We start from the raw sequence: 25,416 nt of genomic DNA on the forward strand, positions 1-25,416 counted from the left end.
TCTCGTCATATTCAATGGGTTGCTGTTCTGGGTCTTCCACTAAGACCTGCCTGGTGTGGATGACCTTTCTGATAGAATACATTCATACTGGTAGAATACACTACTAGCATCACTGCTTTAAATCTCAGCATAACATTGCAAGCCTCTTCTCCACAGCAAGGAGAAGCAAGGAAAATACCTTTAGAAAGGTATTATTGTTATGATGATTATCTTCTAAGATAATTTTGGCTTCTCAGAAGAACTGGAAATAGTTTTCATGTATATCTATATCTTCTATATGTTCTTATCAGTGATTAATAGAACTACACGGAAAGATAATTGGGGGAAGGTTTAAGTGGAAAAAAAAGTAGTTCTTATTAAATAGTATTTATTAAATATTGCAAAAATATTATAAAATATAAATTTACTGGTCTTTTTCTCCATTTTTGAGTCAATAAAATCTTGTTCAATGTTGCAAATATGGGCTGATGCATTAATTATCCTGTTGCCCTCCTGCTGATACAATGTTGAGTCCTTTGGTCTCCAATTTCATTTAGACTTTGGCTAAGGAATCTCCAATCTATCATTTAAGATCAGTAGGAAACAATATAGAAACTCAAGAAAATGGGATCAGGAATATTAAGGCAAGTAATACAATATTTTGTGGGTTGCATATTTTATCTGTATCTGTACAGCCATGATAAAGTTTTAAAGTAGCTTAGTAAATCTAATTTCCTTGGTTCACACAGAATGGCACCTAAAATGAGGTTGGCTATTTTATGGCCCAGTGTTTTATGCAAATAAACCAGCAAAGGCTTAATAACAATAAGAAACTTGGGGCTTGCTATTCGGAGATTGTCTGAAAAGATCTATTTTAAGCAACCAAAGTTAAGGCATGCAGGTATTTTGGTAAGTAATAGTTTCAAACATGACCTAAGGACCAAGGGGCTTTGAGGAATCAAGAAATATTTGATGAAGAAGAGGGATAGGGGAAAAGTGAAGCAATTTTGAAAATAAACTCAAGGAGCTTGACCCATCTGCATATGGGCAGAGTCACTTTGGGAGTAATATGTAATTGCCCCCTGGCCAACGAAATGAGATATATGTTGTATGATTGAATTGGTATGATTGTTTTTAAGTATTGGATTTTTAGATTGTAATTTTAAATTTGATTAGATAGTAATGTTATATGCTGTTAGCCGCCCCGAGTCCTCGGAAAAGGACGGCATACAAATCTAATAAATAAATAAATAAATAGTTTTGCAGCATGTATCGAACAGACATATGGAAGCATAAAATCAGAGAGAAAAATATACATAGTAACGAGTTGTTTTGTCAGGAACGATTCCAATTTTACAGTGTGGTAAAGCCGGTCATAAAGAGGAGAAAAAGCAGGGCACAGTGGACAGGATCATAATAATAATGCCAATCAATGCCAGCCCGATTGATGTGCCAGATATTGGTCTACAGCCTTAGTGCAGGCGTTCGTTCTTTATTTATTATATTATTTTATTTTGTCAAGTACGTATTGGTAGCATAAAAAGATGCAACGCTGTTTATATACCTAAAATGGGTACTAATAAGAGGGGAAACGCTAGGACTGGGATTTCTCTAATTAAAAGCTGTTTTCATTGAGCCTAAAGGCTCAGAACCTTTATGAGCCGTAGAGGAGGCAGAGAAGCGATTTTTGCGCTACAAATCGAAATTCGGAACCCTCTGAGCATTCTTCTCTCCCGCTGACTAGCGGCAAGCCCATTGGCCGTCGGAAGCTAACATGCAAATAAGCCAAGGGAGGGTGGACCACTGAGGAGGCTCGGGGAGAATTTGGCTGTGATTCATTGGTCCCTGTTCCCGTGGCGAGATGGCGCGTGCCACCCTCCTGATCTGTCGAGCGCTCTGCCGCTTCCTCGGCCGGTTGCTACAGTGACAGAAAAGATGACGTATCCCGCCCTGGGCGCGGCGAAGGCTCGCCATTGGCTGCACGATGGGCCGATGGCTTCGGCTGTGTGGAGAGCCTGGGTGTCCTTGCGTGGCGGGGAGGGCGGCCGCTTCAGTCTGCGGCAAATAGGCGAGGAGGAAAAAGGAGGGCCAGCGCCTTTGCCGGCTTCGACTCACCACCCCCGGCCGTTTTCTAAAAGAGAGGTACGGGTCGTTCCGTCGGTTTTGGCCTGGTTATCTCGTAGCGCGTTTGGTTCAACGGTCGAGGTCGGCATAATTTTGGGATGAGGAGAGCCGTTCCAGTCAGGCGCGCTCCGGGCAGTCCCGCGCGACTGTAGGGGACTTTCTTAGGCTGGGTCGGTTCAAGGAGCCTCTTTCTTCTCCTTCCTGCCTGAGGAGAGGCATCCAGCAGCCTCGGCCTTCTTCGTTGAGCGAAGAGGGAGCCCCCGTGCAACTATGGTAGGAGTAAGGGAGGGATGGTCCTTTCGGGTAGCCGGGCCGAGAGGGACGCCGTTCATTCATCGCTGTGGTGGCTGTGGGTGCCGGTAACTCTCCGCACAAGGGCCTGAGAGCGCTGCCTCAGGTGGCAGCGCGAATCCTGACGCGGTCGGAACGGTGTTTTACCAGGTGGACCTTTCTCCCCCCTGCGGTTCTCCTCACAGGATTCTCCTCCGCCTTGGAAGAAATGCACGCCGGGGCAACTCCAAGGAGTGGTTTTCTTAACCATGGTTTGTCGGACATGAAGAACTAGGTTTTGTCGTAGGTTTATATTCCCGGTTTTACAAAAAGTCTGATTTCTCAAATCGAAATACAAGAGCGCCATAGCATTTAGCGTTTAGACTTATATACCGCTTCACAGTACTTTTTACAGCCCCTCTCTAAGCGCTTTACAGCAGTGTTTCCCAACCTTGGCAACTTGAAGATATTTGGACTTCAACTCCCAGAATTCTCCAGCCAGCTGGCTGGAGAATTCTGGGAGTTGAAGTCCAAATATCTTCAAGTTGCCAAGGTTGGGAAACACTGCTTTACAGAACCAGCTTCTTGCCCCCAACAATCTGGGTCCTCATTTGACCCAGCTGGGAAGGATGGAAGGCTGAGTCAACCTTGAGCCCATGGTGAGATTTGAACTGCCGAACTACAGCTAGCAGATAGCTGAAGTAGCCTGCAGTGTGGAACTCTAACCACTTGGCCACCTGGGCTCACAACCGGAAATGCCAATTAAATGGTGTGATTGAACAGCGCTGGGCGGTTGGGAAGATGATGGGCATGATTTTCGGCAGGTTTAAAAGGGCGTGTGTGATAGTTTCGAAGCACCCAACCTTGTTGAGACAGAGCAAGGATGCTTTAGGGATGTGGCTGATAGTAATGCAGGTACTGGTAGTATCAGCTGATAATGGCTGAGAGGAATGCTGCTAAAGTAGCCATGCAGAAGGCTATTGGACATTTGCTTTTTACCTCCCCCTTTTTTAACATTTAGAGCAGGGATTTCCAATCTTGGCAACTTTAAGCCTGGTGGACTTCGGTTCCCAAAATTCCCCAGCCAGCAAAACTTCAATTCTGGAAATTGCTTCATAGCTTAAAGTTGCCAAGGTTGGAGACCCCTGATCTGCACTGTCTGTCTGTCTGTCTGCAATTTATATGCCGCCCAATTACGGTTGGACTCTGTGGGGCTAATAATAATCATCATTATCTTGTAATGCTATTGGCTATGAAGGTTGTTAGATTTTCTTTGAACTGCATGACAGTATTGTGGGATGTCTCATTTGCAGCAAGTGGCCCACAGACCTTGGAAAATAAAGCCTGGTTATGGTTGGAATGGGAAGTCCCGTGGAATGTAGGCTAGACTGAGAAATTTTAGATTAAAAAAAAATCTTGAAAGAAAACAGTGGTAAATTACTTCCGTATTGTTTCTGATGAAATGGCAAAGTTTGTGTCTATGTAGTTAACAGATGGTTAGCTTGGCTTGAGGATATTTTAACCTTTTTCAGATTAGAATTACACCCTGGTGTAATTATATAAATTAATAATGTCCAGTCCAAGGTTTGTTTGAGGCTAAACTAATCTCACTTCCATTTTTTCCAAACTACTTATTTGTTAGCTAATTGTTCCTTGTATTACAATCAATCCTTCCAATTACAACAGTTGTAACTGTTTAAAAAAGGTTTACAGCCTTTTTCAGTCCATCCCCAACACATATTTTTATTGTTATTGGCAGAAATATTGTAGATAGAAAGAAGGCAAGCTATACTCTTCGCTGCAATATATTTTAATGATACTAACCTCATTTGCAAAATCTGACTTTTTTGTGTGGGTGAAGATACTGTATATTTTGCAGCATATGAAAGACCCTAGAATAAATGATCAACTGACACTTCCTGGCTATTGCATTTTTTCATTTGATTACAATAGTAAATTTAAAGTCTCTAGTGCCACAGATTCACAATATGTGCAATAATTACATTTTCTTCCACTAGAAATAAGAATATTTTACTCTGATTTTGTTAGTACAGTACTTGAATGTTGTTGGGCTATATATTGCAATATGTTATTAGATTTGTGTGCTGCACATTTCATCTAGAGGCGACACTGGCAAGGTTACAAATGTATGCAGTATAACAAACATTGATGATGGTGTCCTGTGACTTTCAATATTTTTATTATATGTACTTATTATGCATTCATGTTTAGTGTTATGGATAAAAAAAATTATACCTGCTATGCTGCCTCATATAGTTTTGTAAGAATATGATCCAGGTCCATGGCAAGTCATACTTGGCAGTTTTTGCATGAAAGCTGTCTCCCAGATGTCACGCAGACATAGAGCAAATTAGAAAACCAGAGAAGGATCAAACATTTGAATAATTGGAGGTTTAATTTAACTTGACAAGATCTGAGGTAGTAAAGTATCTGTGTGATAATATTACAAATAGAGTGAGATGTATGATACCAAATTCAAACAGGCCATACAAGGTAGTATTCCTTTTAAGGGAAACTATTGGTTCTGAAGTTGAAAGTTGTGTATGAAACATAAAATAAGATTCAAGTTCTAATAACCAATGATTCAGATGTACTACCAATCAATTGTAAGGGTCAACTGGATTCCATTAGATTTAATTGAAAGTTGTGTACTTTATGAAGAACTGAACTGGAATATAGGCTGTAATTATTTCTGTTCTTGCTGCCTGTTATTATATTGCTTTTAATATTGATTAGTTATCAGCCAAATTTGAATGGAGCTTAAGTTTATATTTTTACCTATATAATTTTTTTATTTGGATTTAGTCCTAGATTGTGTGCAAATATTTTTCAAAATGCTGTCAGGACTCTTCCGAATGCATGGCCTTTTTGTGGCCTCTCACCCATGGGAAGTTATTGTGGGAACTATAACTCTTACCATCTGTATGATGTCTATGAAGATGTTCACTGGCAATGATAAAATCTGTGGTTGGAATTATGAATGCCCTAAATTTGAAGAGGTAAAGACTTAAAAGTTATTTTAAAAATTACTTTCTTATTTTAATAGTCATACTTGAAGCAAATGATATTTGGATGAAATTTTAAATTGAGAAATCTCAGGACAAGATTGGGAAGTATAGACAAGATTGGGAAGTAAATGAAATATCCTAGATAGTATCCATGTGACTGATTGAAGTCAAGCTTGAATTAAGAATATCTTTAATATTAGTAGTTGATTAAAAGCAATATAACTATTTTTTGGAGATGTGTGTCTATGAATAGGTTACCATTTTAATAAGGATGTTCAATTTTTTTCTAAATGTTACACATGTGAAACATTGATAAAATATTTAACAGGTTTCAAAAATGTAGTACAGTATTCTTTTTCATTCTGAGAGAAAACAAAATGTTTTTTCTTTCTCAGGATGTTTTGAGCAGTGATATCATAATATTGACAATCACACGATGTATTGCAATCCTTTACATATACTTCCAGTTTCAAAATTTGAAGCAGCTTGGCTCAAAATATATTTTGGGTAAGATACTTTTATTTTTAAGATGGTAATCAGAACAAAACAAGCATCTGTACTAAACAGGTTTGACTATACCCTAATCATATTGATTATAACGTACACAAAAGATTTTAGATTTATGTCCTAAACATGCGTATCATATTTTATACATTTTGTGAAATGAGATAGATTATGTTTTGCATATATGCTCAATCTGATTCTAGCTTTGATGAATCTTTCATAAAGTTGTGGTTGATATATTTTGCAAAGACTAAGGTGAAAGATTCTAAAATAATGGAGATAAAGGAAGACACATTCTTTTGAAGAACTATTATCCTTTGAAGAAGCAAACAATAAGCATTTAAATTCTCAGAACTGTAGACTAGCAATTCTAATTTGTCCATTGCTCAGAACTGTAGTATCGGTAGTAGTTAAAAATAATCTTGTACAAGATGACTGTCCTTCCTGAATTCTACTGATATAATTATATATATATGACATGCTATAATCAGTCATCTGCAAACGATAGAAGAATGTTATGGACAAATTTCAACGCTTGGTATCACTAGTAAATTGAAGAAAAATATTACACTAATAAAATACTCTGCATATTAAAATATTTCAGGATAATTGTGAAGCAGTATATATAAACTGTACAGCAGAATATAAATACTATATATACTATATATGTGTGTGTGTGTGTGTGTGTGTGTGTATGTATGTATGTATGTATGTATGTATAAGCAATAAACAAAACACTGTAACAGGTTTGTGATAATATCTTATGTGGATAAGCTTGCATCAGAGTAAAGATTTGGATTAATGTACGGTATTTAGAGAAGTACTGCTCTGTATACTGCTTATTACATAGATTATATATCTTTTGCAGGTATTGCTGGGCTGTTCACAATCTTCTCAAGCTTTGTCTTCAGTACGGTGGTGATTCATTTCCTTGATAAAGAATTGACAGGCTTGAAGTATGTATTATTATATTTATGCAAATTTACTTCAGTTTAACAAGAGCTGCCTAATTCTGACACTTTTCATCAGAGTAATTTCATTTCAGATCATAAAATGATACTTAAAATGATATGTAAAGGTATACCTAGTTGATTCATACAGTGCTTCTAATATGATGAGACATAAAGTTGTGTTATTTCTTCACTTTTAAATGGTCAGAAGTTAAAACCACAAAATCCTATTGCAAGCTATGCATGAATTCAAATTCAGTGAATACTAAAAGCCGTGTTTCAATTTTTCCAAATAAGTAGGAGGGTTCCCTTAGTGGCCCCTATGTTTACTTTGTTGTTGTTTAATCTATAATTTATGCATTAATTTATGCTATTTGGCCTTGCTTGTCACTTCAGTTTCTCATTACTGCCCTAAATGCAGCAAATATATCTAGAAATATAATTAACCTAATTAATTAATAAAAAGAAATTTTGAACAAATGTATTCAGTAAAAAAAATCTCTGAAGGTTAGTTTGCTTTGCAATAAATTATTTAGCCATCTTATTGAAGTATTTATAAAGATGTATGTCTTCAGTTTTTACATATTTTTGTAATATGTAATTTGACAGTATGCTTTTTACACCTTTCAGTGAAGCCCTACCATTCTTCTTGCTCCTTATTGACCTCTCCAGAGCTAGTGCATTAGCTAAATTTGCACTCAGTTCCAACTCACAGGTCAGCCAAATTCTCAGCTTTATTGAGAAAAGTATTTATAATATCGCATACTGTAATGCTTAGAACCCTTTAAAATTTAAATTAAAAATAAAATTTCTGTATTTGCTTATTTTGTTTAAGAAATGGTTTAATGTTAATGCAGGGATCTCCAACCTTGACAACTTTAAGACTTGTGGACTTCAACTCTCAGAATTCCTCAACCTGCAAAGCTTTCCTGGCTAAGGAAATCTGGGAGTTGAAGTCCACAAATCTTAAATTTGTCATGGTTGGAGGCTCTTGGTTTAAGAGATTAATGGCTTCTGATAAAGAAACTTACTTGAGATACTACTCAAATGATATTTAGGAAAATATAAACAAGGTGTCGACTCATCTCAATATGGCTGCTAAATAGAGTGGTATACAAATAGTAATCTAAGAAAATGTCAGTTTCGATTCTGAGTTGAATTTTGTTGACAATGTTAGCATGATAAGTATATTGTAATAATATTGCAGATTGTATAGTGATGGTGAGAGTAAGGTGCAAAAGAAAAGAAACTATGCAAAAATTATCTACTTAACTTTGCACAAACTGGTTTTGATCTGCCCACTGCTTTATAGCTCAGACTATAACTGAATCAAACTTTTAATGTATTCCATGTAGGATGAAGTAAGAGAGAATATTTCACGTGGAATGGCAATCCTGGGCCCTACATTTACACTTGATGCCCTTGTTGAATGTCTTGTTATTGGTGTTGGCACAATGTCTGGTAAGCTGAGAACTTTCAGGAATGCAGACTTTTAATTTTTAAAGTTTAAAATATTTGCCCAGTAAATCTGTAATGAGTTGTATTTTTCCCCACTGGAAACAATGTGTTCAGTAAATCAGGCCATAATTTGGGCAGGGCATGTTCCTCTTTGTTTCCATAAGACATATACAATGCTCCCTTGACATTTGCGGGTTCAACATTCGTGAAAAGTCTATACCACGGTTTTTAAAAAAATATTATTAAAAAAATACTCCATGGTATTTTTTGCATACCAAGGGTTTTCCGGGGCCGCCCAATGTACAATACTGTGCATTTTAACTCTCCTCCCCCACCCAGCCCCAGCCATCCTGCTTCTTTAAATAAAAGCTCAGCTTCCGCCCCAGCCTCCCGATCCCTCCCCTTTAATTCTTGGAGCGTTGATATGCTCCACTTGAAGCCAAGCCTTACTGCTGCCAGCCGCCGTCGCAGCGAGCGCAGGAAATAATAATTTATTAGATTTGTATGCCACCCCGTTTCCCCTGCGGGTTCTGGGGATAAGTAAAACCAGGAACGGAGGGGGAGGGAGGAAGGAAGGAAGGAAGGGAGCATCTCTACTTCGCAGAAATTTGACTTTTGCAGGTGGTCTTGGAATGTATCCCCCGCGAAAGTCAAGGGAACACTGTAGTTCTTTTTACTCAGTATAGGTGGGTTTTGACTTATGACCGCAATTGAGCCTCACATTTCCATTGCTAAGGTAGAACGCTGTTAAGTGTTTTACCCCATTTTACAGCCTTTCCACAGTTAGGAGAATCAAGATAGTTAATTAGTTACTAATTAAGTTAGTAAGAATGTTGTTAAATGAATCAGGCTTCCCCTTTGACATTACTTGTCATAGATCACAATATGTGACCACATGACCTTAGGACACTGCAACTTATCACAAGTACATGCCAGTTGATCATCTGACCGCAGGTAAGTGGTCAGAAGTGATCCCAAGTCATTTTTTCCATTGCCACTCTAATTTTGAACAGTCACTAAATGAAAGAAGAAGACTACTTGTATTTTGTCCTTACTAAACAAATGCCTGGTTTCCTATAATGCTCCACACGATCACAAGGACAAGAATTAAAATCTTATGGAAAACCATTTAATATAGCTTGAGTTCTGTGTCTATATCAAGGTGGTATAGATAAATAAAAGTGTGACATAATTTATGTCTATCATATATTTTGTAGTATGGTTATTTACTGAAGTATGCATGGTAATATTGAATAGATCAATTTAATTAGCAGATAATGTGGGAAGCATTCATTCAACTTAGAAAGTCTTTCTTGTATAACATTAATTTCAACATGTTTTGAAAGATTTGTTTTAAATGTTACTGTCCCTACATAATAAGGTGTTACGTTAATTTTTCATGGAATTTTTTTTTCATGGAAAAATATTTTTTTATGGAGTACAGTTTTTATGAAAAATGAAAAAGAATTATCTCCTGCTTGCTTTGGGCTGGGTTTTTTTGAGGCAAGTCATCAATTGCAAGTCTGAGCTTATGAGTTGTAGTATCTTTTCTTGGATCCTGATGTCTTTATCTGACCAGAAGGGCCCTTCTCTATCTTACTGTGAATTACATGTAACTGTTCTGAGGTTCCCCAAATTTCCCCCAGCCTTGAGAGTGTTGGGGATTGGTCAGCGATATAGGGAAGCAAGTTCTATCCAAGCCTGATAAAAGTTTGAAACTTTCATATTATAATTGGCTTCTGAAACCCAGCTTTTCCTCTCCCCATAAGCTTATAAATACAAATAGAGATCATTTTCTGTAATGGTCCTCTCTGATCTTTTAAACAACATACAGTCGAGTCTCGGTTATCCGACAAACGGGAGGGCTGATAGTCGGATAGCCGAAATGCTCGCCTCTCTCACTCGCTCACCCACTTCTGTCCCCGTCTCTCTCTCTCTAGCTCGCTTCCCTCCTCCCAGCTTGCTTCCCCGTCGTGGCTGTCATGTTTGGGGGCGTGTCTGGGGGGGCACAGAAATGCCTACAACCACGCCCCCAAGCAGTCATGATGTCGGATAATCCAGTGTTGGATTACCAAAGGACGGATAACCGAGACTCTACTGTACCTTTTTTGTTCCCTAAACTAATAGAGCACCACATAAATACGATGTGATTATTGATGTTCAGTTAGTGTTGTGATAGTGAAGATGAGATATTGTTTGTTTCCAGTAGTTAGATGAATAATGCCAAGAGATTAAACCTTGGTTGGTTCTATTTTTTATTGTATCAACTTGTATTATTGTGTTCATATTGGTGCACATTTCAAGACAATGTTTTTCATGGTAACATGAATCTCACTTTTATTATTTGATGGTCTCTTTAACAGGAGTACGACAGCTTGAAATCATGTGTTGTTTTGGCTGTATGTCTGTTCTTGCCAACTACTTTGTCTTCATGACCTTCTTTCCGGCCTGTGTGTCACTGGTATTAGAGGTAAGAGTAGTAGCAGTGAAATAATATTTGAACATATATAATTTCATGTGGTTTAAAACGAACGAAAAATTGCAGTTCTCATAAATGAAAGCAAACACTCTCTTATTTCCAGAATAGAAGGAGAAAATAGCAAAAAGTGTTCTTGTGGACCTATTAATTAGTGATATGAGACAGAAGGAGAAAAAAATAAGGACATCTCAAAAATTATTCTATACTATGTAATTCCATTTGATGTATTAATTTTCCTTTTAAATTATTCATATAGTTTCCCAAGTAAATCCTATTCTGAAAAAGCATTCCTGTCAGAATTCTATGAAATCAGAAACTACCCTTGTTTAAGAGAATAGATGTGAAGCTTTGCATAATGATAATTTTAATTCAGTATTTAACAATAAAAAGGGGGAATGCGTATAACTGTATTGCACTCTGTTTCTTCTACTATTGATTTTTTTAAATGCTTTGGTTCCAAGATATTTTAGGAAGCAAAAATAATCTTCTGGAAATATTTTCTGAGCAGTTTTAAGTCAGTAAAATCTGTACATAGAAGAATTACTTTTTACTTGTACAGTTCAGTTTCTAATCAGTTCAGTTTCTAACAGGTTTCATTCATGTTTAAGGAGAAGGGCAGCATACAAATAGAAGAAATAAATAAATAAATAAATGTTGGGATGTTTCCCATGGTGCCTAGAGTTAGGCTGATTGTGTACAGATGCAGTGAACTCAGAATGTTTTGTATAACTCCTGCCTTATTGTCACTATATCTAGTTGGTGTTATTATAATTTTATATTGCAGTTGTTAGATTATTTGTATTTATAACATAGTTTATATTGAGAAAATTACATGCTTCAGGGCAAAATTGAAACCAGCAATATATAAATTCTGCTTGAGCTTCCTCCTACTAGTTGATTTTTTAAAAGTTACATATATCTAATATTCAGAACATAGACTATTGATAGTAAAGTATTCTGATTATCTTATAGATTAGTATAAAGGGAAATGTTACTTCCTTCAGAGATACAATTTTTAAAAAATTACACAGAAAAGGAGGGAAATGGAAAATCCAACAACCAGTTTTTCATGTTTCAAAATTCTTAAACTGAACATGGGTTGCTCATAATTCTGACATTCTTATCTAGTTCTGCACACAAGTTGTGCTGCTATGAGTTATTAAATTAATCTTATACAATGGTGCTTATGACTTCTGTTGCTTTTTTCCTTTCTATTAACATGTGAGGAGAATAGTTCTGTTTCTGAATTTATATGATCGTATAGTAGTATTTCACATTCTAAAACAGCTGTGCAAAATATTAATATATAAATTGGCATTCAATGTAATGTTATACAACTACTGAAATAGTGGTATAAAAACTCATCCTTATGAAAGGCATAAATTGAAAATATACTGGATAACCTTTTCTGTTCTTCCACAGCTTTCCCGGGAGAGTCGCGAAGGCCATCCAATATGGCAGCTTAGTCACTTTGCTCGTGTTCTGGAAGAAGAAGAAAACAAACCAAATCCTGTAACACAGAGGGTCAAAATGATTATGGTTAGTGTCTGCTTTTCTAATAGCCTATAATTGTGAGATAAATTGAATATTTTAAATCCTTTGAAGAAGTAGAATTTTGACTGTGTGTGTGTGTGTGTGTGTACACAAAACAAACAAAAGAATATGTAGGTTACCTTTCATTATGTAAAATTTAACTCAATAATAGAAAGGCGTAGAAATCTAATTAATAAAATAAATAAATAAATAAATGAAATAAAATATATCCAATACAAATATTGTGCAGTGATATATTTAATACTGAAGTACTGATCACTGATTGAGTCACGTTCCTAGTTGAACTGACCAGTTTAACCACTCAATTTTTAAATTTAAGTCTCTAGGTTTGGTTCTTGTTCATGCCCACAGTCGCTGGATAGCAGAACCCTCTGCTCAGAACAGCACAACAGAAATATCTATGGGCCTGGATGAAAATGCTCCAAAGAGAATAGAGCCTAACGTTTCTTTGTGGCAATTTTATCTTTCTAGGTAAGTTTAATCATTACGTTTTTATCATTATTCAGTAGCCTCTGTCAGTAAGTTCAGATTATTTCAAGTGAACTAATTATACTTTACAAATTTCTAAATCACCAATGTATCTAATATCTTAAATTGATAAGATTTCATTCTTTTTCTTGTATAGTTGAACTGAGATTAATAAAATAGCATACACGAGGTTGCTTAACAATTATCCTGGAGTGGTTTATATCTGATTAGTGTATTTGTGATTCACATGGGCATCTGATTCCCTGTGGTAAGATTTCTTGTGAAAGAACTCACAGAATGTGCTCTGTGAGAAGCAATGTGAATCTATTACCTGTATCATGAATGTGATAATAATAGGATATTATATCTTTCCCAAGCCAGTATGAATAATAATTCTGTTCTACTTGTCCAACTATTCTGCCAAGGCAGGATTTTAGGGAAAGGGTCCTTTAAGGGTGTCAAGTACCAATAAAGAATACTTTCTGATTTATTTTTATTTTTATTTTACTTATTTATATGCTGACTAATGGCTTTAGTCATTCACTGTGGCAACAGCATGGTAATATTCCACATGGCCTTATAACTGTTTCAGAATAATAACATTGCGAAATATAGTTCCTTTCCATGTTAATGATACTGACAAAGTAAAAAGATCTAAATGATAACTACATTGTTTCCTCTGCGGCATAACAAATAATTACTGAAGTATAAAACTGAGTATTCCTTCTAGTAGGGACTTCTTTAATTTAGGTGTTAACTGGTCCTGCATGACCTCTTAATTTACCAGAATGGCAATAGTGCACTAATATGTCTACAATTAGGAGAAAGATAGTTCATCTTTAACCTAAATTTAGTAATTTTGAAAATTTAATCAATAATGGCAGAAATTTTCTGGGAGATTACTAAGGGACACAGTCACTAAGTGAAGTTTTCAGAGTTTCTGAGTTTTCGGAGTTCTCTGAGTTTTCGGAGAAGGGCAGCATACAAATCTAATTAATAATATAATAATAATAATAAGTGCCATGGGTTGTTAAATGAGACATTGTGTGATAATGACTTACAATTTTATTGCTCAATTCTCCCATTAACTCTGCTTATTGGGAGCCAATTGCAGAATATCCAAATGTCACACATGTGACTGGGGACACTACAGTGGTTGTAAATGCCAGGTTTGGTCATAAATTTACTTTTTTAGCTTCATTGTTTAATGGTCACTAAACAGGACAGTTATTAAGCGATAGCCACATTTGTTTCACTTAAGTACATGATGTTTTGCAAGAACAAGAACTCTTTTTATTTTTTATACATCATTATTAAGAACACTATATAGACTTGTTCATGAAGTTAGTAAGAAGTCAGTTTGACAGAGGTTTTACTTTAAAGGAGGTAAGATGTCATAAGGAAGTTCCAAGCATAAAAATAATCAAGTTACAATAATTGTCATTCAGTAATTTCTGTAGGAATTCCATCAATTAACGTGTGTTAGGAAATCATGGCAGGGTAGAGCACAGGAAAGGGAATAGGTAAATATTTTAACGATGTTTTATGTCATCCTTTTTAGAATGGCCAGTATGGACATTGAACAAACAATTACACTTGGCTTAGCTCTTCTGCTTGCTGTCAAGTACATCTTTTTTGAACAAACAGAGATGGAATCCACACTTTCATTGAAGAACCCAATAATATCTCCAATAATGATTCAGAAAAAAGTCCCTGAAAATTGCTGCAGAAAACAGTCTATTCCTTTAAAAAATAATCCCAGTTTAAGAAAAACGGGTGATAGTCCAGTTACCAAAGATGGAAACGGTAATGTTTCGCTGATACGCTTGTTTGTTTGCTTTGTTTTAAAAAAAGTTTATATTGCAGTCTTTTGATAAGTTCCTCAGATTTCAATGTTGACTTTTATGCAGATGAGACAGTAAAACCTCTCCAATCAGAATCACCTGCAAAGGCCATATTTGTTGTTGGTGATAGTTCTGCTGAAGCATCCCTCATCAATAATAGAAAAGAGTCTGGAATAGAATTGCCTAAAGAGATGCGGCCCCTTGAAGAATGTCTTTGTATACTTCAGAATGACAAGGTAAAAAAAAAACCTAAGACAAATAAAATAGTTTATTAATATATTGGTGCAAAGAATAGACTTTTAGATGATGGCAACATCTTTTTGTGTATCTTATATTGTTTTATTTATTTATTAAATTTGTATGCTGCCCCTCTCCGTAGACTTTTACCTTAAGCAACCTAGAATAATATGGCTTCTATCCAATCGAAACAAAAGATTAGTAAGATATGCATATGTGATAAAAGTGTTTTATTTATGAACAGTATTCAATCATTTTGGCATGGTATTCAATTGACACACCTCTCATATAGCTTTCAATACACCACACCCTGTATTTATTTTATATGAATTGCTTCAGGTAATGAGGAAGAATGGTGAACGTTACATCACAATCAAATATTTTTCTTCCCTCAGATGGGTGCTAAATTCCTCTCTGATTCAGAAGTCATTAGTTTAGTCAATGCAAAGTATATTCCTGCTTATAAACTGGAAACGTTGATGGAAACTCAGGAACGCGGTGTATCCATTCGTAGGCAAATGTTATCTCAGAAGCTTCCTGAGCATTCATCTCTACAGTATCTTCCTTACAGGAATTATAATTATTCTTTGGTGAGTAGAAAGATGGAGAAATATGTCTTACGTAAATTGAAACAGTGATAAAAGATATTCAGTATTGTAAACTTTTTCATCTGAAGTTTCACTTAGCTTGATTGTTGGCAGATGAGGGTTTGCAGTTGAACCGAAAGCTAGTTAGTTAATATTGAACATTTTACAATATGTTTTGCCAGCAATGCTAATGCCATTTCAAGTTTATTGTTGCTTCAGTGGTCCATGTAGACGTAAATGATTACTTCTATTTTGAGTGCTTCTTTTCAAATAATGGTAGTATATTTCACCTCTTGGTCTCAATTTGTATCTAGGCTATGCTATGAGATTTAAGAAAAATTAACATAGAAACATTTAAAGGAGATTTTTCTGATCTCTTATCTAAAGCTCAGAGACAATTAATTTCACAGTGCCTGTAATTTTTGACAAATAAAGGTTGTCTAAATAGGTGCAATATAAAATGCCCCATTTGTTGAACTGAAGATCATATTTACTTCTTCTACATGCACTAGTTATTCTAAACCCCAAACACTTATTCCTGTAATATATTTAATATTTCCTAATACAGGTAGTTCTCAATTTACAACAGTTCACTTAATGAGTGTTTGAAGTTACAACAACACTGAAAAAAATGACTTATGACCATTTTTCACATAGCCATTGCATCACCCCCGTGGTCACGTGATTTACACTTGGATACTTTTATTTTTATTTATTTTTATTAATTCAACTTCTATCAAATCCCAAAGGACTCACATTGACAACTGACTCACATTTATGACTGTTGCAGTGTCCAGGGGTTGTGTGATCACCTTTTGCTATTTTCTGACAAGCAGAGTCAATGGTGAAACCAGATTCACTTAACAACTCTGACTAATTTAACAACTGCAGTGATTCACTTAACAAATGTAGCAAGAAAAGTTGTAGAATGGGAGAAAACTCGCTTAACAAATTTCCCACTTACTATAGCAACATAAATATTGACGTCAATTGTGGTGGTATGTTGAGAACTGGCAAACTACATTTTAATATTTCGTTGACTTTTTAAAGGTGATGGGTGCTTGCTGTGAAAATGTGATTGGATACATGCCAATTCCGGTGGGTGTGGCTGGCCCTCTTCTTTTGGACAAGAAAGAATTTCAGGTTCCAATGGCAACAACTGAAGGATGCCTTGTGGCAAGCACGAACAGAGGTTGCAGAGCAATATGTGTAAGTAAAGATGATGTAAGCAGGGCTAATAAAGTTCTGCTTGGTGCAGTTACAGTGGGTGGAATCCAGCTTTCCTTGTCCATGGGCATCTCCATGCACAATGTGTTCCAGGGGTGTGGGAGAACATAAAGTGAAGAGAGTTGGGTGGTGGCCATGAGACGTGGAAAGATGAGGAAGTTTTGTTCTGTGAGACAGAGTCTAGTAGCACAATACTGAATGTAACCATGTTTAACTCTAAAAAGTGTTTTTCTTCGTGATCAGATGCATCTGCTAGTGACTCATCCTGCTATCATTTTTTATATCTTAGCTTGGTGGAGGGGCTAGTAGCCGTATTCTAGCAGATGGAATGACACGAGGACCTGTAGTAAGACTACCCACAGCGTGCCAGTCTGCAGAAGTGAAGGCTTGGCTTGAAACACCAGAAGGATTTAAGATAATAAAAGATGCATTTGATAGCACTAGCAGGTTAGCACTTTATATAATTTAGAAAAGGGGGGGGGGGGGATTGCATTTTATATAAAAACCTGAAAAAAGTGCAGCAAAAAGAAGGTGAGACATGTCAATCATATATCTTGTCTATAGATTTGCTCGTTTGCAACGGCTTCACATTGCTTTGGCTGGTCGCAACCTTTATATTCGTTTCCAATCTAAGACGGGGGATGCAATGGGTATGAACATGATTTCAAAAGTAAGTTCTGAATTTTAATGAATGCATTTAAGTAAGCTTTGCTTTTAGAATATTGAAATTGTAATACTGTAACTTTAGCCAATGCGGTATAGTGGCATTGGCCAAAAACTCAGGAGATTGTGAGTTTGGGTTCTACCTTAAGCATGAAAGCTGTCTGGGTGACTTGACCTCTCGCTCTCAGCCCAGCCTATCTCACTGGCTTATTCTGGGAAAACCTGTAGGAGGGAAAGTGTTGGATATGTTTACCACTTTTGAGTTATTTGTAAACATGATAAAGGCAGGATAAAAATCAAATAAATAAATCATTATACAAGTAACAGAAAAAAAGTAAAAAGGTAAGCGTTTAGAATTCTTTCCCTGTCTCCTTCTGTGTACTGTTCCAGCAAGAAAATATTACAATGAAATCTCAATGTAACAGATTCCTATTTAGCATATTGTGGATACAGAGACATTTTTACTGGCTATCCTTCCAAAATAACAGACAAATGGACTGCATCCAAGAGTACAGATGGAGCATTTAACATAATGTGAGATGTATTATGATGTTTTCGTAAAACTTAAATTTAAAAATTTAGTATTAAGAAACTATTCTTACAACATCCATTTCCTTGCACAAATCTTATCCTTATCAGATTCAGGGCCTGGGTTCATATATTGGTGGAGTTTGTTATTTGGGAAATTTTCTAACACAGATGTAACCTTGGGAATACTATAGAGCAGTGTGTGTGTGTGTCTGCCAGTTCCTTATTTGTTCCCATGTGCATAATGTTGAACTGTGCCAAAAAATCACAGAAAAATAAAATTGGTTGCCAAAGATTATATAATACAGATATATATCAGCCATGAATATGTGAATGCCAATCCACCTGTACAGGTAGTACATGCTTATTTATGATAATTGGGAACAGGAACTCTGAATCGGTCACAAGGCCCAAAGTTGTGTGACCATGGCAACTTAACAGCAGCAGTTCCAACAGGTCCAATTATTGTTAGGCAAACCTTCATGATTGCACAGTTTACAATTTGTTTACTTCTCCTTAGACTTTGTTTATTAGAAGTTGGCAACAAACATCACAAATGGCAATTACATGATAACGAAATGTTGTAATACCATTGTAATTGCAAGCTGGTTCAAGCACCTTTAGCTGACAAAGCTTCTTTCAGGATAGGACTGGGCTGTTTCCTATAATGTTTGCTTCTTATCCAGAGTATGTAGCCTTCCACATAGAACTCTAATCAACATTTTGCTGCTAGTGAGCACCGTGAATTCTATCCATAAACAGGCAAATCTTATCCAAGAACTTTGATTGTCAGCAGCCACTGATGAGAATGGTTCCCACACCACTGCACTTCTAACTCTTCACTAACAGCAGTGAAATTATTGCTTCCTTGTCTTTGATGCAGCTACATAATGCCAAGTTACATGAAGTAGTTGAAATTACACTTTCCACTGCTTAGATTTAATTAAGTTCCTTCATGAAGAAGTATGCCAGTACTAAACTAATGGTCTAACAGTTTTGTTTCTCTGTCTCTTTTTCTCTAAATCCTTCCAAACAGGGTACTGAGAAAGCACTTACAAGGCTGCAAGAAGAATTTCCTGATCTCCACATTATAGCTATTAGTGGTAACTACTGTACAGATAAAAAACCAGCTGCCATAAATTGGATAGAGGGAAGAGGGAAATCTGTGGTCTGTGAAGCAGTTATTCCACAAAAAGTTGTTAAAGAAGTGAGTCACATTGTTTTAGTGAAATGTGAAAATTATTATATTAAATTATTTTCAATTCATAATTGACTCTCATACTATAGCTTCCCCAATTCCAAAGCCATTTATATTTGTATGCTGCCCTTCTGAAGATTTTGGACAACTAACAATGAAGTTCTGCTTAAAATAAAAAGCACCTCTTTCAAAAACAATAAGCCTATCCAAAATATAAACAATGTTATCAACCTTAAAATGATAAAAGGAAATATACAAAATCAGGCCTCTGCCAGATTCCAACCTTCATTCAGAACATACTATCCTTCTGCAGTAGGTGGTTTTCTGAAATCCAGAAAGGAAGCATTGGACCAGATCTTTTGGGGCATTGAATTCTGAAGTATAAGAGCAACAATAGAAACTCCTCCTTCTGCAATCTTATGTAGACAGAACTTGGAGAGAATTGATCCTGTTTGAACTTACTAAACAGGCAAATTAATACAAGAGAAAATGGTCCCTAACATAACCTGGTTTGGAGCCAGATAAAGCCTTAAAGATGATAAACAATACCTTGAATTGTAACTGGAACCCCCCCACCCACCCACCCCCAATATTTGTAAACTACCTCTGAATGGAAAGTGCATCAAACATAGTGTTTTTCTATATTAATGTGGTCCACAAACTCAAAATCGTTTTCTCTTGGGTGGGATTTGTTTTGAATGTTTCCATCCTATCCAGTGTTTGATACCACTTCTACCATATTATCTGTTGGTCCAGGTCTCAAATGAACATCAGCATATTAATGACATTAGACTAGGGGTGTCAAATTCAATTTCATTGAGGGCAGCATCATGGTTGTGTTTGATCTCAGGAGAGGCTACGGGAGGCAATATGGGCATGACCAGCTCAACATCATTCATGTCGGGGGCACCTGAGCGCTCTGCCAGCGAAAGTGGGCTGCCGTGGCCTCCTGCAAGCCTCTGCCAGAGAAATTGGAACTCAAGAGAGCACCTGCGGCCCTCCCAAGCTCCTTTTTTTGCTAGAAAAAGCACTGTGGGCCAGTCCATCACTGTTTCCAGGGTGGCGCCATAGGCCAGATCTAAGTGGTCCTTAGGCTGGAACCAGCCCCCAGGCCTTGAGTTTGACACCCCTGCATTAGACTATGTCAGTGGTAACCTTTTTTTCCTTGGGTGCCGAAAGCATGAGTATATGTGTTATCGTGCACACACCCATAATTCAATAGCTGGGGACAGTGAAAATGGTTTCCCCTGCCCCCATGGGAAGCCCTCTGGAGGCCCAAAACAGCCCATTTCCCAAACTGGTGGGACTGGTAGTCCCATTTTTTGCCCTCCCCAGGCTCCAGAAGCTTCTCTGGAGCCTGGGGAGGGCAAAAATGCCCTTCCCCATCTCCCCGGAAACTCTCCAGAAGCCAAAAGCGCCCTCCTAGAGCCTCCAGGCGAGCCGAAAATCAGCTGGCCGGCACACACATGCATGTTGGAGTTGAGCTAGGGTAACAGTTCGCGTGCCAGCAGATATGGCTCCGCGTGCCGCCTGTGACACCCATGCCATAGGTTCGCCATCACTGGACTATGTGGATGACTGATCTACCCTCATGCTTTCATATAGATGTCAAATAGAAAATGGGATGCCACAAAGTAGACGTTTTTATCCTGTTCCCCCAAAATAAGTTCTAGCATGTTTTTATGCTTATGCCTGACATAAGCCCTGTCCCCCAAAATAACCCCTACTTATGATCTTGTGGCAGCTGGCCACCCATCAACTCTGTAGTGCTGCAAGAACGAGATGAGGCAAATATCGGGGCATGGGTGGCCTGGTTGCGGGGGCCCTGGGATAAGCTGGTGTGGGGTGCTTGGGGAAGCTGCAATCTCTCACCTTGCAGCGGCACTGACACACTCCTCAGCCTCCTGCCCTGCTGTTAGTAAGCAAAAGTGAGTCTCTACATGGGGAGAGGGGAGACACTCTGAAAATAAGCCCTAGTTGTTATTTTGGGACCCAAAAGAAAATAAGACCAGGTCTTATTTTCATGGAAACCCATATAGGAAGGCCTCTCCCATCACCGCCACAAACTGGAGCGAATCCTCTTTAGAAGGACCACTATAAAATGTTGCCTCCTACTCTAGTTCTATAGAGAGGATCCAAAATAATACAATGGTTGATATTGTCTATATTCCTGGGTATAGCTACTAAGAAATGCATTTGAAAATATTTTCTTTCTGAACATAGACTTCTTCCTTGACCAGCGTTTTGGTGGATTTTTTTTTCTAGATACTGAAGTCAACCACAGAAGCTATGATTGAAGTCAACGTCAACAAGAATTTGGTTGGTTCTGCCATGGCTGGCAGCATAGGTGGCTACAATGCTCATGCAGCTAACATTGTCACCGCCATGTACATCGCGTGTGGACAGGTATATCCTTTTTCTTAAATGTGTGTGATGAGTTACGTATGTAAAAACCTTTAAATGGTAATATAACCTCTCAATTTTGCATTGATTTCAGGATGCAGCCCAGAATATCACCAGCTCAAACTGTATTACATTAATGGAATCTACTGGGCCTACCAACGAAGATCTTTATATCAGTTGCACGATGCCCTCAATAGAAATTGGTACTGTGGGTGGAGGAACCAACCTGTTACCCCAGCAAGCTTGTTTGCAGGTATGAAAACTGGAGGTTGAACTAGAGCTTTCTATTTGGGGAAGGGAATCGTTTTTGTGGAGATCAGCTGAGGATTGTGTTCAGTGATCAATAGGACCAGCCATCAAAATAAGAATTTTCTGACCAGGAGTGTAATTTGACCCCAATAAAGTATTTCGGGGTTACTCCTTGTACCTTTATGTAGCACCAAACCATATGTAAGTACAGACAGTCCTCTGTACAATGACGACACCTTCAGTAACTCATGAAAGTTTGAAGGATGTGGAACGAGGGAATGGTTTCTACCCTTCCCCGAAGTTCAAGCGGAGAGGGGCGGCATACAAATCCAATAAAAAATAATAATCATAATATTTCAGCATCCCTTCAATTATGTGATTGCAATCTTGGCAGCTGGCTTGCTCTTACAATGATTGTACAATCCTGTGGTCATGTGATTACCATTTGTAAGTCTCCCTTCTGGCTTCCTACAAGCAAAGTCCACAGGGAAGCTGGCAGGGAAAGTCACAAGCTAATAAGCTCATTCTATCCCATCCGCTCGCCTTCTCTAACCACTCACGCACCCTCTCCCCTCTTTCCTCAACCTGGCAACAGCTATCCTGAGTCCCTCCACATCTACACACACACACACACCTACAGCTACTTTCTGGCCTTCCAGCTTGTTTGCAAGCCACGTGAGACTTGCAACTTCCTGCCAACTTTCCCACAGACTTTGGTTGTTGGAAGCTGGCAGGAAGTTGCAAGGAGGCACTTGCTTGACAACCCATGATCCTTACTGAAATATGGCACCCAGGACTGTAGGGATTAGCATTGCTAAGTGATTGTGATCATAAGTCATCACATTATATGAAATTCTGATCCCAATGGCCGTCATAAGCTGAGGACCACCTGTACTCAGAAGTGGGCTGCTGAGGTGGAACGGTGACGTGTGCTCGCCCTCATGGCTCTGAGTGCTAGCAGAATCCAGCGCAACTACGCTAATGCACCTGGACAGGGAGCAAAATCGCGCGGGGACACACAGGGGCGCCCACGACAGTAGCGTAATTGCACTGGACTCCGCTAGCACTCGGAGCCACTGGGGCAAGCACATGTCACCATTCCACCTTAACAGCACACATGTGCTTCTTGAAAGACCTTGAGCTTGTGACTATATACTGTACACTGCCAAGGGCTGATTGATTTTAAATTGAACATATTCCAGCTTGATTATTGTTTGTATTTCCTTTTAATACAGATGCTGGGTGTGCAAGGAGCAAGTGCAGACAACCCTGGAGAAAACGCCCGACAGCTTGCTAAAATTGTATGTGGGACAGTAATGGCAGGAGAACTGTCTCTAATGGCTGCCTTAGCTGCAGGGCACTTGGTTAAAAGCCACATGATCCACAACAGGTAAGGAAAGAGCCACAATCTCATGTTATCCTATTGCCCAACACCCAACAAAATACAATGTAACATTTCTGAATTGATGTATGTTTTGTTTTGAAAGGTCAAAAATAAATTTGCAAGATCTTCAAGGAGCAAGTACCAAGAAAGCTGTTTGAACACTGACAGAAGCTTGAAGCAACTGTGGCACATTGAAAAATGAAAAGAAATGACAGATCTGTGAACTTCCAAAGGAGGATAAATATTCAAACGGTGAATTGTTGGAAAGAATCTTAGGAGAATCATTGAGTGTGTAGCTTGCATCCAGTTTCCTGATTCCTTTTTTCCTTTGTCTGCCATAAATGGATGCTTATCTATGGAAAATACTGCAGATGGGTTTTTATTTTTTTACATGGGCTCTTAGTTTGTTCTGAGTCGTGCATTTTACAAAATGGGCTCCAACTAGTCTACGCAAGCTTTCTAAGAGAGTCAGACTGTTATTTTTTGGAGTTAAAATATTCTCATTTAGCATACTAAGAGGAAATACAAGTTGCATAACCTTTCTGTTGCTCTTTTTTTAGACCAATCTGTACCGTTGCTTTGCAATGTTCAACATCATGGTTTTGAGGCTAATTTGGTATGTTGTGCATATAAATCTGCACCAGCCATCGGAGTAGAACAAGTTACTGTTCCTCAAGGGCAAGAAAATAGCCAAGATCATCCCTCCACAAAGTCAGATAACAAAGGAGAGCCTAAGAATGGCTTTTGGCGTTTTGATTGCAGTTACACACATCTGATCTAAGTGGGCACTGAGCTAAATCAGTTGAGCCACCTTTATAATTAGAATCTTGGAGTGCTTCCGTTTATGTTACTCAATATCACAGTTTTGAATATTAGTTTCATCCTTTTTACAGCAAATGGGCCTAGCTGCAAAGCAGGTGTACCTTGTAGGGGCCATATTTCCAAATTTAAAAACCATCAAGTTACAAATCTCAGGTGTTTTGGTCAGACCAATGGTCATGCATCAGCTGACAGTAAGAGGCACGGTCTCCTGGGCACAGCCTGTAGAACTAAGTGGTAGTTGGTCAACATCACTGACGTTGCTTGATTGTTATCGTTATTGTTTAATTTCAGTGGCTCGTTTAAGTGGGAGAATATCCCAGGGAATTGCACACTTGGTAACCTTTAATTAGGATAATTTAATGGAAATGATTTTTAGCAAGCAGGTAAAACATGTTTACACTAGTTCTCAATCACCATTTTTGGTTTGACTTCCTTGCAGAAATAGATGTGTTGTGTAATGAAAGTTAATCACTGATACCAGTACTGATATTTTTATTTAAATATTTCTGTTTCTGATGAAAGTTTTAATTTATTTTTTGACAAGTTCCAGAATTTATGTTTATTTGTTTAAGAAGTGCTAACTCTGTGGCTTATGAAAATGATGGAAGACAGGTTATAATGCAGCAAAGGTAGCTGTGACTCAATGAACTATGTCACAGTGCTATGAAGGAGAACCAGCCAGAAGAGGAAGGGCAAGGGTACCGATGCATTTCTCAGCTGTTGCTGGATGCGATGAAGACTCTCTTTTCCACACTAGCTGCAGTGACTGAAGGGTTCAATTCTAAAACTTCTCATTTTGTGCAAACTCTGTATAAACAACTCCTTTCGGGGTTTACTATCTAACATCTAATTTGTATTAGAATCACAATTCTAATGCAACTCCTCAATACCTATTGCTTGCTTGGTATGTGCCGTGGCTACTTGTAAATAGCATTATGAATGTCCATCTTCTTACAGTATTGTCCAGATAACTTTTTTTCTTATTTATGCAAAGTTTGAACTTACTGTTTTATTACTGGACTAGCAATAAATGGTTTATTCAGTGTCAGTTTGGTGAATGTAACTGATACTTTGTCCTTCAAAAAGAAAACATTTTGTACTATTATAAAATTGTGTATATTTGGTACACATCTTTTTCAGTTTCAGTAAAACAGTGCAAAAACAGCTTCGATTTGTCTTGTTTTTATTGCATAATGATCATCTATCACATTTTCCCAGATTTTAAATCCCAAAGCAACTAAAACGTAGCATAATTAATGATATGAACCAAACACCATTAAGGTTTGAATCAGTATTGTGCAAAGATACAAAATCAGGAAAAATATGATGGGTGTCCAGTGATATCTGTGTATTTGAATTGCTTTCCTATTCATACGGTTCTACTCTCTATTAAAAATATATTTAATCCAATTCTTAAGAATGCTGCTGCAGCATTTTCTATTTAGGTACAACAGAAGAT

The 25,416-nt window shown here is 37.6% G+C and overlaps 2 protein-coding genes across 3 annotated transcripts in view; one reads left to right on the forward strand and one right to left on the reverse strand.

The window, feature by feature from the left end:
• Positions 1-2,740, reverse strand: part of ANKRD31 (ankyrin repeat domain 31) — a 69,395-nt gene extending 66,655 nt beyond the window's left edge. The window contains 1 exon segment of the mRNA XM_070736899.1: positions 2,542-2,740. Coding sequence (XP_070593000.1) covers positions 2,542-2,740 — 199 coding nt within the window.
• HMGCR (3-hydroxy-3-methylglutaryl-CoA reductase) lies at positions 1,947-25,121 on the forward strand. Of its 2 annotated transcripts, none has more exons than XM_070743191.1 (20): positions 1,947-2,121; positions 5,200-5,393; positions 5,798-5,909; positions 6,775-6,862; positions 7,487-7,571; positions 8,212-8,317; positions 10,678-10,784; positions 12,216-12,332; positions 12,667-12,818; positions 14,377-14,621; positions 14,726-14,895; positions 15,292-15,486; positions 16,534-16,692; positions 17,000-17,157; positions 17,275-17,380; positions 18,938-19,108; positions 21,365-21,505; positions 21,597-21,755; positions 22,987-23,141; positions 23,239-25,121. In XM_070743191.1, exons 2-20 carry the CDS (start codon positions 5,229-5,231, stop codon positions 23,291-23,293), a joined length of 2,646 nt encoding a protein of 881 aa, XP_070599292.1. In that variant the 5' UTR covers positions 1,947-2,121; positions 5,200-5,228; the 3' UTR covers positions 23,294-25,121. The 2 variants fall into 2 exon arrangements, with proteins under 2 accessions (XP_070599292.1, XP_070599293.1); XM_070743192.1 differs by lacking the exon at positions 1,947-2,121 and adding an exon at positions 2,182-2,376.
• Positions 25,122-25,416: the final 295 nt, after the last annotated feature.

This window comes from Erythrolamprus reginae, chromosome 2 (genome assembly GCF_031021105.1).
Source record: "Erythrolamprus reginae isolate rEryReg1 chromosome 2, rEryReg1.hap1, whole genome shotgun sequence".
NCBI classification, from domain to species: domain Eukaryota; kingdom Metazoa; phylum Chordata; class Lepidosauria; order Squamata; family Dipsadidae; genus Erythrolamprus; species Erythrolamprus reginae.

Excerpts from the sequence above, each read along its gene's own strand:
- HMGCR (XM_070743191.1), top strand. The coding sequence starts at position 5,229 with ATGCTGTCAGGACTCTTCCGAATGCATGGCCTTTTTGTGGCCTCTCAC. Across the intron at positions 16,693-16,999 it reads GAGGTTGCAGAGCAATATGT|CTTGGTGGAGGGGCTAGTAG; the intron begins GTAAGTAAAGAT and ends TTTATATCTTAG. Across the intron at positions 19,109-21,364 it reads CACAAAAAGTTGTTAAAGAA|ATACTGAAGTCAACCACAGA; the intron begins GTGAGTCACATT and ends TTTTTTTTCTAG.